At 53.1% G+C, this 12,393-nt stretch overlaps 1 protein-coding gene and 1 long non-coding RNA gene across 11 annotated transcripts in view; both read left to right on the top strand.

Moving 5' to 3' along the window:
- VEPH1 (ventricular zone expressed PH domain containing 1) overlaps positions 1–3,448 on the top strand; it is a 63,205-nt gene extending 59,757 nt beyond the window's left edge. For all 10 annotated transcript variants that reach the window (XM_064385055.1, XM_064385053.1, XM_064385054.1 and 7 more), the window contains 2 exons: positions 1,590–1,726; positions 2,501–3,448. In XM_064385055.1, the coding sequence (XP_064241125.1) occupies positions 1,590–1,726; positions 2,501–2,737 (374 nt within the window). In that variant the 3' untranslated portion in view covers positions 2,738–3,448. The remainder of the gene's footprint in view (positions 1–1,589; positions 1,727–2,500) is intronic.
- A 5,407-nt stretch (positions 3,449–8,855) lies between these two features.
- On the top strand, positions 8,856–11,811 carry LOC135278512 (uncharacterized). Its single transcript, XR_010345999.1, has 2 exons — positions 8,856–9,241; positions 11,432–11,811. It is a non-coding gene; the product is annotated as an uncharacterized LOC135278512 (long non-coding RNA).
- Positions 11,812–12,393: the final 582 nt, after the last annotated feature.

The following is a 12,393-nucleotide window of genomic DNA, read 5'->3' as shown; positions in this document are numbered from 1 at the left end:
CCACCAGAACTCCCCTGGGCTCCTTTGTGGATACGCAGGAGAAGTCCTCTGGTAGCACTGCCTAAAGCCACTGGCTCCTTACAACATTTCTTAGCAGATCCTGGGTTTGAAAGATTTTAGCCATTAAAATTCACTTTAGGCCAAATTTGCACATTCACTTCCCTTCTCATGTTGTGCTCCTGACCACAAACTATCTCAGTATCATCTGGTCCCTGAGCCTTTTGTGCTTTACCCCTCTTAGTTTGGTTGAAACATATTCCTACGGCTCTGGAATGGGATTGAAGACGTTCCTGTGGAACCAGGAGCCAGGCAAGGAACAATATTTAACAAAATTACAAAGTTTTTAGTACAGGGGACGCTAAAGCGTGCTTCTGTCCCACTAAAGAGCCTGTGGGGAGAGGGTGCAGCCCAAACCAGCCTCCTGGGAAATGTATCCCCTTTTGCAGTGACAATATTTATACAGAGAGATGTCAGCCCTGTGCTTTACTGTGTCCCACGCCAGGCTGGGTGCTGTGTTTGGTGCTGGCACAAAAATATCCAGAAGAGCTGTGGAGTCAGGGCTGAAGGGGCTGCGTGGAGCAGAGCATGGCCTGCTCCTGCCCTGGCAGTCACAGCCGCAGTTCCCCCCGGCACTGAGGCTCTGCCAACTCCCTTTTCATTCATCCATCTCCTTCCAAGCGCTCCCTGCCTGCAGAGACAGAAATATTTATGGTCTTTCCTGAGGAAATTGCACGAGTCCACACCGCACGCCCCGGCAGCCTCGCTGCCAAGGAAAGCAGCGCTGGGGGAAGGACACATCCTTTATCTACAGCTGATGCCTTGTCTTGGCCTTGGTTTGCCCTCTTGCAGACCGGGGCTGGGTGCCCAGGAGGCCACAAAGCCTTTGGCACTCCCTTGGGTGGCACTTGGGCAGCCCTGGGCTCGGGAGCTGCCGATGGCAGTGAAGGCTTTCAAGGAAAAGCAGTGCTGGAGGGACAGGGGGGCGGGGAGAGCAGCCAGCCAGGGATCACTGCCCCTCTGACAGACGCTGGGATGGGCTCCAAGGCAAACACCCCATCCAAAAACATCCCTGCTCACACTGCCTGTGCCTGCACTGCCCTCTGCTCTAGCTGGTCCTTTGTGTCCCAGCCGTCGATGGAAAGATAGAAGAGAAAGGAAAAAGAGACCCCAGGAGATATCAGGGCTTTAAACTGCCAGAGAGCAGGGTTAGGTGGGGTCCTGGGAAGGAATTCCTCCTGGGAGGGTGGGAGACCCTGGCACAGGGTGCCCAGAGGAGCTGTGGCTGCCCCTGAATCCCTGGCAGTGCCCAAGGCCAGAAATGGGTACTGCAGGGCTGGGAGGTGCAGTGGTGGGGAGGAGTTTGGGATAGCTGAGGGAATAGCAGAGATGGAAGAGGGGTGTGAGCTGTCAGCTCCATCTGCCTGGCCTCTCCAGCAGGACATGGCTGAGCTGTCTGTGTGGAGTGAGAGCTGAATGCTGGAGGCTGGGAGAATGAGGAAGGCAGAACAACCTTCCTGCAGCACGGCAGAGCCTGTGGCTGGGGAACAGGGAGGGCAGGACTAACCCTGGCCGTGTGCTCCCCTCCCCAGGCATCAACCAGGACGGGCAGCCCCTGATGGAGGGCAGGCTGAAGGAGAAGCAGGTGCGCTGGAAGTTCATCAAGAGGTGGAAAACGCGCTACTTCACCCTGGCTGGCAACCAGCTGCTGTTCCGCAAGGGCAAATCCGTGAGTCCAGAGCAGCCCTGAGCCCTCCCTGCCCTGCTCCCGGGGCTGCAGCCCTCAGACCTGCCCGTGCTGCTCTTCCCAGGGGCTGGCACCCCTCAACTTCACCCGTGGTGCTGTTCCCAGGGGCTGGCACCCCTCAGCTTTGCCTGTTCTGCTCTTCCCAGGGGCTTTCACCCCTCAGCTTTATTTGTTCCGCTCTTCCCAGAGGCTTTCACCCCTCAGCTTTGCCTGTTCTGGTTTTCTCAGGGGCTGTCACCCCTCAGCTTTGCCCGTGGTGGTGTTCCCAGAGGCTTTCATCCCTCAACTTTGCCTGTTCTGGTTTTCTCAGGGGCTGTCACCCCTCAGCTTTGCCCGTGGTGGTTTTCCCCCTCACAAAGTGCATGGCAGGAGACAGCAAGGGCAGCCAGAGTGCTGCCCAGGAGCTGTCACTGCTGGGTCCCCAGTTTTCAGGGGACATAAAGACCATCTCATTCTATCCCCCTGCCAGGGCAGGGACACCTTCCACTATCCCTGGCTGCTCCAAGCCCCTTGGACACTTCCAGGGACAGGGCAGCCACAGGATGTGGCAGCAGCAGCTGGTGACACCTGGGAACATCTCCACAAAGTTCACAGAATCCCAGGGTGGTTTGGGCTGGAAGGGACCTCAAAGCTCCCCCAGTGCCACGGCAGGGACACGTCCCACTGTCGCAGCCCTGTCCAGGCTGGCCAGGAGCCCTGGGCGGTTTGTGAGGCCGCGTTCCTGGGCGGGTGACCCTGCCTGTCCCCTGTGTGCAGAAGGACGACCCCGACGAGTGCCCCATCGAGCTGAGCAAGGTGCAGAGCGTCAAGGCGCTGCCCAAGAAGCGGCGGGACCGGAGCCTGCCGCGGGCCTTCGAGATCTTCACGGACAGCAGGAGCTACGTGCTCAAGGCCAAGGACGAGAAGAACGCCGAGCAGTGGCTGCAGTGCCTCAACGTGGCCGTGGCCCAGGCCCGCCAGCGCCACAGCCGCGAGGCCACCACCTACCTGTAGGCCACCAACGCCCGCGGGACGGCCACCAGGCCACCAGGCCACCCCCAGCTGTGGGCACAGCGGCAGGGAGAGCTGCCTGCACAGCCACCGCGCCTGAGGGACACCCGCCTCCATGGGGACACTGCCCCCGGAGCAGCTGCCAGCCTCCATGGGGAATCCAGGGCTTCTTCAGCCAGGGAATGGGGTGAGACACCCAGCCCCAGGTTGGGACACTGCCAAGAGAATGCCAGCAGTGAGGACTTGCTGCTTTCCTCAATCAGCTCGGTGTGAAAAGTTAATTTGCCTTATTTCATCCTGGTGGACTTTATCCTTTTGTTGTTTGTATGTGTCCTGCTGCTGCTTTCAGGTTTAAATTGGGAAATTTGAAAGATTTTGTATGGCTGGAAGATAATTTTAAATATTTAACTGGTTTGATTTTTCCCTCTTTTTCATGCTTTTGCTCTGCTTTATAACTGAATGTAATTTTTAAACTTTCCTTTTTTTTTTCCTAATTCTCTTCTCCATTCTGTAACTTTTCAAAATTTCTGCAAATCTGGAAAATTCCCAGTTTGTTTGATTTTCTTTGTTACTTTCAAATTATTCCAAAGTGGAGGAAGTGCTGTAGCCTAAAAGCAAAAGGGGAGGGGGGGGAAGAATGAGAAATCTGCAAGTGAAGAAATGAGCCCAGAGATTATTCAAGGCTGAGTAAAAATAAAACTTGAAATTTTCCAACCTAGCAAAATGTATCTTTTGCAAAAAAATGTTGCCAGAAATGTGGAAAAATGAAGCAAAAACTGCTTTTCCCTGCACCTTCCACTCCATGGATGCAGGGCTGGAGCAGGGATGTTGCTGGCCTTGCCCAGTCTGGCTGTGCAGAGTGTGAGGAGGAGGAGGATGGCCTGAGGCTGGAAAGGGAGTGGGACCCGAGGGATCTGCCAGGGTGGTTTGGTTCCTGCTCCCTTGCTGTGGCTGCTGCACAGGTTTCTGGCTCCAAGCTGGGAATGTTGTCCCACGAAATGCAAATGTTTGTCCTTGGAGCCTGGTGCCTCACAAGCACTGAGTGTTCCCGGGTTTGTCTCCCTGGCTGCCAGAGCTCTGCTGTTTGTTATCCTGACAGGTGAGATGCCAGTGCTTGGGAATGAGCACTTACCCAAATTAGAATGAGGAAAAATTAATTCCTGGCAGCATTTACCCAAATGAATTTCTGTGAGGCCCAGGCAGCAATTTCTGCCTGAGCTCTGCTGCCTGGGCCTCACAGGACTGGCAGCTGCACAGAGAGGTTCTCAGCCTGATCCACCCAAACACCCTCAAACCTTCCTGGGCCTTGGAGCAAGGAACTGCCACAGCCAGGGAAAGGGAAATCAGGCTGAACTGAGAAGGCTGTTTGCTTTCTCTTGTTTGCTTTCTCCTCTTGGGCTGTCTGCACTCCTGGGCCTCTCTGCGTTCCCCTGCTTGCCTTCTTTCCCCATAACTTTTAATCACTTCCCATTATGGTGGCCCCAGGGGACAGTGGTGCTCCAGGGGACCTGCAGGAAGATGGTGAGACCACAGGTGGGCTCAGCACAGGGAGTGCAGGGTGGAGAGCAAAACCAAAAATACTCAAAACTGGCTCCAGACTTCCCAAAGCTCTTGGGAAAGACGTGAAATGTTCAGATTCCTGAAAATCCTTGTACCAACTAAAACATGGGTGTCAGGTCGTGGAATGTGGCAAAGTGATCAGAAGAACCTTGTTAAAGCCAAATTCAGTCACAGAAGATAGGGAAGAGCAGCAGGGCAAGGGTGAGGATGGACACACGATGGGAGATTTCCACAGGAGGTCTGGGAGATGAGGAAAGGAGATTTCATCCATTTAATCTTCAACACCTGGACCAACAAACCCTCACCTTGCCCTCAGGACAAACCACTGAGTCTGTGGGGAATGAAGTCAATTCATAGTGAGATCTTGGAATTGATTGCCTTGAGTTCCAGAATCACATCCTGCAATTCACCCTGAGTTCACTGATAACGGGGAGTTGGCCATCAAAAGCAGCTTTTACACCCCAAATATTCTGGGTTTCCTACCCTCGCAGCCAAGCCTCAGCCTGCCACCTCTGAACCACGTCACTGATGTCACGGTGTCACCAGCGTGCTGCACCTCGTGTGTGGCACCAGCCCAGCTCCGTGTCCCTGCTGTCCCCAGGCTTGTCAGCAGGCACTCACAGCCCTCCCTTCAACCCCAGCCTGATGGAGCAATGTGGAATGCTCTGCTCTGCAGCCAGAGGCACCCCAGGAAACAGCTCCCTAAAACAGGGAGCCCAGCCACACTTCTCCTGACTTCAATTAAAACTTGGAGGAAAATAAAACAGAAATTCAGCTGGCAGCTTCTTCTAGTCACCCTCCTAAAAGCAGAAACACAGAGATCATCAATGCAGTGTAGAATGAGAGCAGGGAACTTCTCAAGCAAATGTATAAATAGTTTTTGTGGGTTCTTTTCAAAGAACATGTATCAGAACAGTTTGGATTTGAATATTCAAAACATTTTGGATTTAAATATCCAAACCACTTTAGATTTAAGTATCCAAACCATTTTGGATTTAAATATCCACCAGGAACTCGTTGGTAGCTCTGATTGTGCAGTATTTTCTCTGTTGTTTTGCTCATCCTTGCAGGAACCATCCTGGTCCTTGGCAATGACAGCACTGAGAGCTCATTGAGGGTCCTTGGGCACGTCCTGGAAAAAGGGCTGGATGCAAACAACTCCCTCAGAGCCCCCAGCTCCAGGAGTCTGCCATGGAAGAGAGCTCCCAGTGCAAACCAGCACCCCCAGTCCCTTCCACATACTGGGGGCACAGAGTCAGCTTTAGGGTTTAACCTAAACCCATCCCAAACCTGGCCCTGCCCATTTCTGAACATGAGCAATTTCCAAACCCGCCAAGTTTCACAGATCAGCACTGCTTCTCTAGGGAACAAATCCTGCCAAATATTGGCTCCCACTCCCACGAGCAGGTTTCTGCAAGGACAATAATCCACGTTTTCCTGAGGAGCTGATGTCCCCCGTGCCTCCTGTGCCCCATCCCGTGCATCCTTCAGGGATCCGAGTGTGGGTGAGAGCGTGGCCTCAGGAGCACCCAAAACTGGGCTCAGCTGGGAACAATCCCAGGGCTCTGGCAGGGAAGGGCTGGCCCACACCTCGGGCTTTGTCACCTCCCCTGGTGCAGGGGCACGGAGCAGGGGAGCAGCTGTCCCTGGCAGGGCGGGAGCAGCGCTGCCTTCCAGCTGTGCAATGCACACAGTCCCAGGGATCTGCTGGGCTGGACCCTGCTGCCAGGGGGACCCAGGCTGGATGGGATTTCCTGGAAATGGGAGCCATAGGCTGTGCACTGCCTGCCCAGGGCTGCTTTGGGAGAGCTGAGCCCAGCTCCGGGAAGCTTCCCAAGGAAATTTTACCCCACATTCCCTGCTCCATCCCAAACAAAGCGTTCCCCAGCGTGTCTGATGGGCTGGAACAGAGCAGGCAGGGAATGCTGAGGTGTTGCACGCAGGCAGCACGGGGATAAATGGAATAAGCTGGACATTATTTTTGCAGCCGTTCCAATTCCGAGCTCAGCCACCCATGGGACTAACCTTGCCTGCTTCTTGTTGACAAGTCCTCTAATTCATCCCGATGCTGATGACTAATACTCCTTGGGTAAAATCCTTGACCTTGCTGAGGTCAAATGCAAAACTCCTATTAACTCTAATAGGGCCAGGGTTTTCCTTGGATCCCTGCGTGTCCTGGTGGTACCTTTGCAGCTTCCTGCACTCCCCAGGCTCGGCCAGCTGCAGGAACACAATCCCTCCCCCCCACTGACAGACCTCCCCGCTTGGCAGCCAGCAGCATTTTGGTGAGAAGAGCTGCTTCCCAAACTTTTAGCAGCATCAGGAGGCAGCTGTGCCTCCAGCAGCCTGCACCGAGGCCATCCCGAGGGACCTGGGGGATGGGACCACCCAGCAAGGTCTCTTCTGCTGTTTGGGGGCAACGACAGAATTCCTGCAGCTTCTGTGCTCCAGTGGCAGGAGCAAACAAGAAATGGGGGTGGACTGGGGATGTTTTCCAGAGAAACAATAGAGACATGCCTGCAGCAGTTAGGAGGGGTTTATATTGCACCTGTGAAGGAGCGGGACGTTGATTAATTAGATGTCAAATTACAGCTACACTGAGTTGGCTCAATTATTCCATAAATCTCCCCATTGTCTAATTAGGCAAAGAAAGACGCAAAATCAGACTTGATTCATTTGACTGCTTCACTGAAATGACCTGGAACTCTCAAAACAGTTTGTGCTGGGGTTGGTTTTGCCAGGACATGCATGTCCCTGGCTGGCCCCACCTGGGACCCCCACCTAGGACCCCGTGCCCCAGCCCAGGGTCTCCATCCCACCCCAGTGATCCCAGCCCCTCCAGGAGACTCCCCAGGCAGCCCTAACAGCTCTCACACAGTCTCAGGACATCAAAAGATTTAGGTTTATTTGCTTCTACAGATGTGGACACTGTAATATAAATGTTGTGTCCATCTTCTCTGGATATCGACTCCCCAGCCCTGGAAGTGTTCAGTGGGGTTTGCACAAACCTGGCACAGAGAAAGATGGCCCTGCCTGTGGAACAAGATGGTCTTTGGGTCCCTTCCAACCCAAACCCTGTTATGATTCCACAAAAATCCTGGCATTTAAGTAACTGCAATTTTCAGGACACACCGAAATCACTTGGGTTTTTTTTTTTAGGACAGAAGTAAAAATACATTTACACAATAGCTATTGTTTGAGAGCCAAGATTTGCCTCCTGATCTCTGCCCCTGCCCTTCCCTTCCGGCTCCTCCTGAGCAGGAAAATCAGCGTGGACCTTGGTGGCCGTGTGTCCTGGAGGGGATGGATGGGGACAGCGGGTCCGAGGGGTCCTTCCCAGGCAGGCCGTGGCTCTGCTGGCAGGGCCACAGCAGGTGGCTCCTTGGGCTCCGTGGCACCACAGCCACCCCGGGCACTGCTCAGCCACCGCCTTGGATGGGGTTCCACCACCCAGAGCGTGGGTAAAGGTCACTGAGAATCCAGGATGACAGAAGCAACGCCAATGCCTCGGGGTTAGGAGCAAAATCCCCTGGTTTTCACTGGCAGCTCTTTGTGGAAAAGATGTGTGTGAGAGAGGGTTTTGTTTGTAGGGAGTTTGCAAAGGATAACTTTGCGTCACCACAGCGCTCCCGGCAAAGGCTCCGGGGCTGCCTGTGCTGGAAGCAGCTTTCCTTGGGGAAACAGCAGCCACGTGTCCCAGGGCAGAGCAGGGACCAGAGAGCCCAGGCTGGCTGAGCTGCGGGGCCTCCAGCCCAGGGAAAACATTCGTGACCAGGGTGTTGTTCTTGCTTTGAAGGACACGAGTGTGAGGATCCTTTGCTCCGGTGCAGGTGGTGTTTAGGCAGCAGCAGAGTCTGTTTTTCCAGCTGTCCATGACTGTGCCTCAGCTCAGAGAGTCACAGAATCCCAGAATGGTTTGGGTTGGAGGGGACCTTAAACACCACCTGGTCCCCAGCTTGCACTGTCCCAGGGTGCTCCAAGCCTGTCCAGCCTGGCCTGGGACACTTCCAGGGACAGCTGCTGGTTCCATCAAGTGCCTCTGTGTCCCAGCCAGCAGGGAGCAGGACAATGCCAGCACCAGGGAAATCATGGAAGCACAGTGTCCTCTAACACCTTTGGGCTGTTGCTGATGTTGTTTTGCAGCCACAGCTCCCACCGGGCCTGGTCACTGCAGAAGTCCAGGGAGGTGCATCTTGTTTGGATCATTACATTTTGGGGTAGAGAACTCAGCTTGACACGAAAACCAAAAATGCCAGAAATGCCTTTTGTCCACCAGTGGTTTTCAGCAGCTTGTTAAACACTCACAGATTGTTTGGGCAGCCTCAACCCTGACAGGCCTGATGGAGACATCTTTCCTCTATTTGGGCTGATGTGTGAGGTTACACGGCTCTCGCTCCCTCAGCCATCACTGCATCCCAGAACGTGGCTGGGGGAAAACAGCCCTGCAGAGTGCTCAGCTGGACTTTGCCAGAGCTGTCTGGAACATCCCCATTAATCATGGAGCACACGAGGTTCTCTGAGCTCCTGGAGAGGTGGGCACAGAGGAGAGTGCCTGGCTCCTGTGCTGACAGAGGTCCAGCTGCAGGCGTTTGGGCAGTAACGTGCAGGTGGCAGAGGGATAAATAACGTGGGCATGGAGAGGATGAGCAGCATTTGCTGATGGAAGGAGGACACTGAGGCTCAGGACTGCTGGGTGGGGAGATTTTTGGTTCCACAGGCCAAAAATGGGGAGCAGGAAAAGTCCACCTAAAAGAACAACATGCTTGTCTCTGACCCCTGAAGCTCCTGGATGTGCTGGCAGCTGGGTGGTGACCTGGAGAAAGCCATGGTGTGGCCGGCTTGGTCTTGGACTCCTTGAGAAGAGTTCCAGGAGCAGGATGTCTGCTCATATCCACGTTTGGGGTTCAGGAGGTCCCAGCTGGTCCCACCTCCCTGCAGGGGAAGCAGGTGAGTGTCCAGCACCTGGGCTTGGTGTCACCCAAAGGAGCCAAGAGCTTTGGGGACAGCCTTGCTCTGCTCCAGACACAGAGGGGATGGGCAATCAATAACTGGGGGAGCCCAGCCTGTGAAATCCACCCATCTGAAATCCCAAATTGGTTATTTTGGTGTGGTGTGGGCACAGGAGAGCCAGAACTGCTCCGTGCATGGCTGAGGTTCTGGCTCTTTCAGCTGGCTGAGCCATCCAGCTTTTCTATTCAGCTCCAGCGCAGTAAAAATTGTGATTATGGAAAACTGTGACTTTTCTCTTGATAAAGAGTTATGCAAATGGGCTTTAAGGAAGCAACTGAATTTTGCTGATCCCTTCTGGAGTTCCCCTGTGGCATCAGGGCAGGCTTCTGTCACAGTTTGAGGGTAGAACCACCACAAGTCTTGTTCTGCTGCACCACAGGGTCAGAAGCCTTTCTTCCAGCCCTCCTGGCAATACCTGCAGGCACAAAAGGGCCACAAAATCAGAATTGACACATTTTGAACCCGACATCACCCTGTATTAGCACAGTCCTATTTGCAGCTAGCGCAGGAGAAATGTGGGATTTCCCTTCTAAAAGACCCCTGAGCTTCCACCCTCCCCCTGGAGGGGCTGAGCCCCCTGGCCTCCCTTCCCTGCTTGGGGAGGACCAGCAGTGCAGGAGCCACTCCCGACTCTGCACAGCCTCTGTCAAAGCTGCTGCACACAGGCACCGGACCGCGGGTGTTATTATGCTTTTTTCCAGTTTAATTCACCTCAAAATTGAGTTTTAGCTGAGGTCACACACAGAAGTTTTGAAGTTTTGGGTTGTTTTGCAGTAAAGTGCTGCCTCCTGCTGGGTGCAGGGCCCTGCACAAGAAATGCTCAGTAATTTATTACACAGGATTTCTTTCACCTGAATTTTGGACAAGGCTTTACAGAGATTGCTGAGCATTTTTTATTACATACACTTGCCAAACCCCATGTTTTTAATAATTTAGGGAAATACTAGAAAATTATATTGTGAGTGTTTTCAGAAACTAGAGAAGGCCTAAAGCATCTTTAAGAATCCCCTAGTTCAGACTCTAATCTGTTCCAAAAATGAGTGTCAGAACTACTCAATAACGTTGACTAAAAGGAGATTTATATTAATGACAAGCCTTACTCTAATTTATGATCCTGTACACTGTGGGGCAATTTTGCTCATAAAGGCAGAAATCCCTATTTCTGTCACTCCTTAAACAAAGTGTCTTCCCAATCCTCATAAATTACTTATTAACATGATTTTTAAAAATTAATTTTATTCCTTCGTGCAATTCCCTTAACTAACAGGAACTGAAAATATTCTAAGCTATGGATACCCCAGACTAAATTTACACACCAGTACACCTTGGCAATGCACACCTTCTGTGTGCTGAAATGCCAATTTTCTCTTGGTGCTCTGGGGATGGAGAGCTTATTGATGACACCTACAACTAATTACTTCGAATAACCAATTTATTCTATTTACAAATGGCTCGTGAGCTGTCAGTGGCAATATCTGGGTGTGTTCAATATTGCTGTTGTTACATCAGTAAGGAAAATCTTGCCCGTGTAGTTTCACTTTGATTTTTCCCTCCCTTTCCTGGGGAGGCTTTTGCTGTTCGTGTTCCTTTTGCCCATCCCGTGGTGGAGGGGGTGACACAAAAATAAACCATCCTGAGGCTTTTCTGCAAAATCCCAACAACCCACTAGATGGCAAACAACCCCCTGAAAAAGCCCACGAATACTGACTGCCGTCTTACTTAAACAAAGCCAGTGAAATTCACCACCGGCAAATCCTTAATGGAATTCTATTTTGGCTTTTAGTTAACCCTACACTACAGCGAAGTCTGTCAAAAAAAAAAAAATAGTACAAAGATATAAAATTAAAGGCTGTTTCACATCCTTGAAAGTTGAGGTACAATATGAGCTTTTCCCCGGAATGGTTTGGCTTGGAAGGGCCTTTAAAGGGACACCTGCAGTGTGCCAGGGTGCTCCAGAGGAAGGCACGGCTCCTCTGGGCACGCTGTGCCAGGGCCCTGCCAGGGGGAATTCCTTCCCCACGCCCTGCTGAGCTCACCGTGTCAGTGTAATGCACACCTCAGCGAGGCTGTGCTGCTTCTCTGCACCGCCCTGCTCCCCCAAGGACAGAATTTCATGTTTTATTGCAGCCACTGACTCAGAGGTCACTCAGAAACTGCAGGAGTAAAGTCAGAGCAGTAGAAGAGGCAAGGACCTGATGGCCCTGATCTTTCTGCTGTGAATCATTCTCTGAGGAGGAAAAAAAATAGCATAAAAGACCTCTTGAAGTGAAGGAGACACTTGAAAATGCTTTAAAAGCAGAACAAACTTGCAAAGCCGTGAAGAAACGCTTGAAGGGCTCACAGACCATGACAGGAATTCACTCCTGCAGGGGCAGAAGGGGCCAGCTGACATCTGGCACATCTCTATCCCCGCTCTGCTCTGTGTCCTCCTTGCTTTGCCAACTGGTATTTTAACACTTGGATGACAGAAGTAACCACTTGTTTAATATTAAAGCAGCTTTTTTTCATTTATGCACAAAAGGAGCTCTTCCTCACTTGCAGAGCAGTGAGTTGTGGCCACAAAAACCCAGCGGGAGAGGGTGTGGGAGCCCTTGCAGAGCAGATCTGAACCCCCAGGAGCCTTCCTGGCTCCCCTGGCCGAGCACGGCGCTGCCCTGCTGCCCTCGCCTCACCCTCACCCGCGCTGATCAGGGCCGGGAAATGCGAATGTGCAGATGGTAAAGCGGTGACAGGTTCGCTCGGTACTTCCTTGAGGTGAAGCGTCTCTGCAGCGCCGTGTCTGCGCGGGGGAAGCACCTGCCGGCACCGCGGGCTGCTGCGCGTTTCCTGCCCCAAGGTCCCATCAGAGGGGTTGGTGACAGCTCTGCCCGAGCGGCAGGATGTGGCTGGGTGTGCTCACACGGGGCCTCTCGGGGCTCACAGCCAGGCTGTGCCAGCAGCCTGCCCGGGACAGGCACCTGCGCTCCTGCCCCACAGCAAGGGCACTGGGGTGTGTCCCCCTCTGGCACTGGGGGGTGTCCCTCTGGGACTGGGGTGTCCCTCTGGCACTGGGGTGCGTCCCTCTGGCACTGGGGTGTGTCCCTCTCTGG

Source organism: Passer domesticus, chromosome 11 (assembly GCF_036417665.1).
Source record: "Passer domesticus isolate bPasDom1 chromosome 11, bPasDom1.hap1, whole genome shotgun sequence".
Lineage (NCBI taxonomy): Eukaryota > Metazoa > Chordata > Aves > Passeriformes > Passeridae > Passer > Passer domesticus.
The sequence above is the reverse complement of the archived record's forward strand: the minus strand, read 5'-3'. Positions and strand labels throughout refer to the sequence as shown.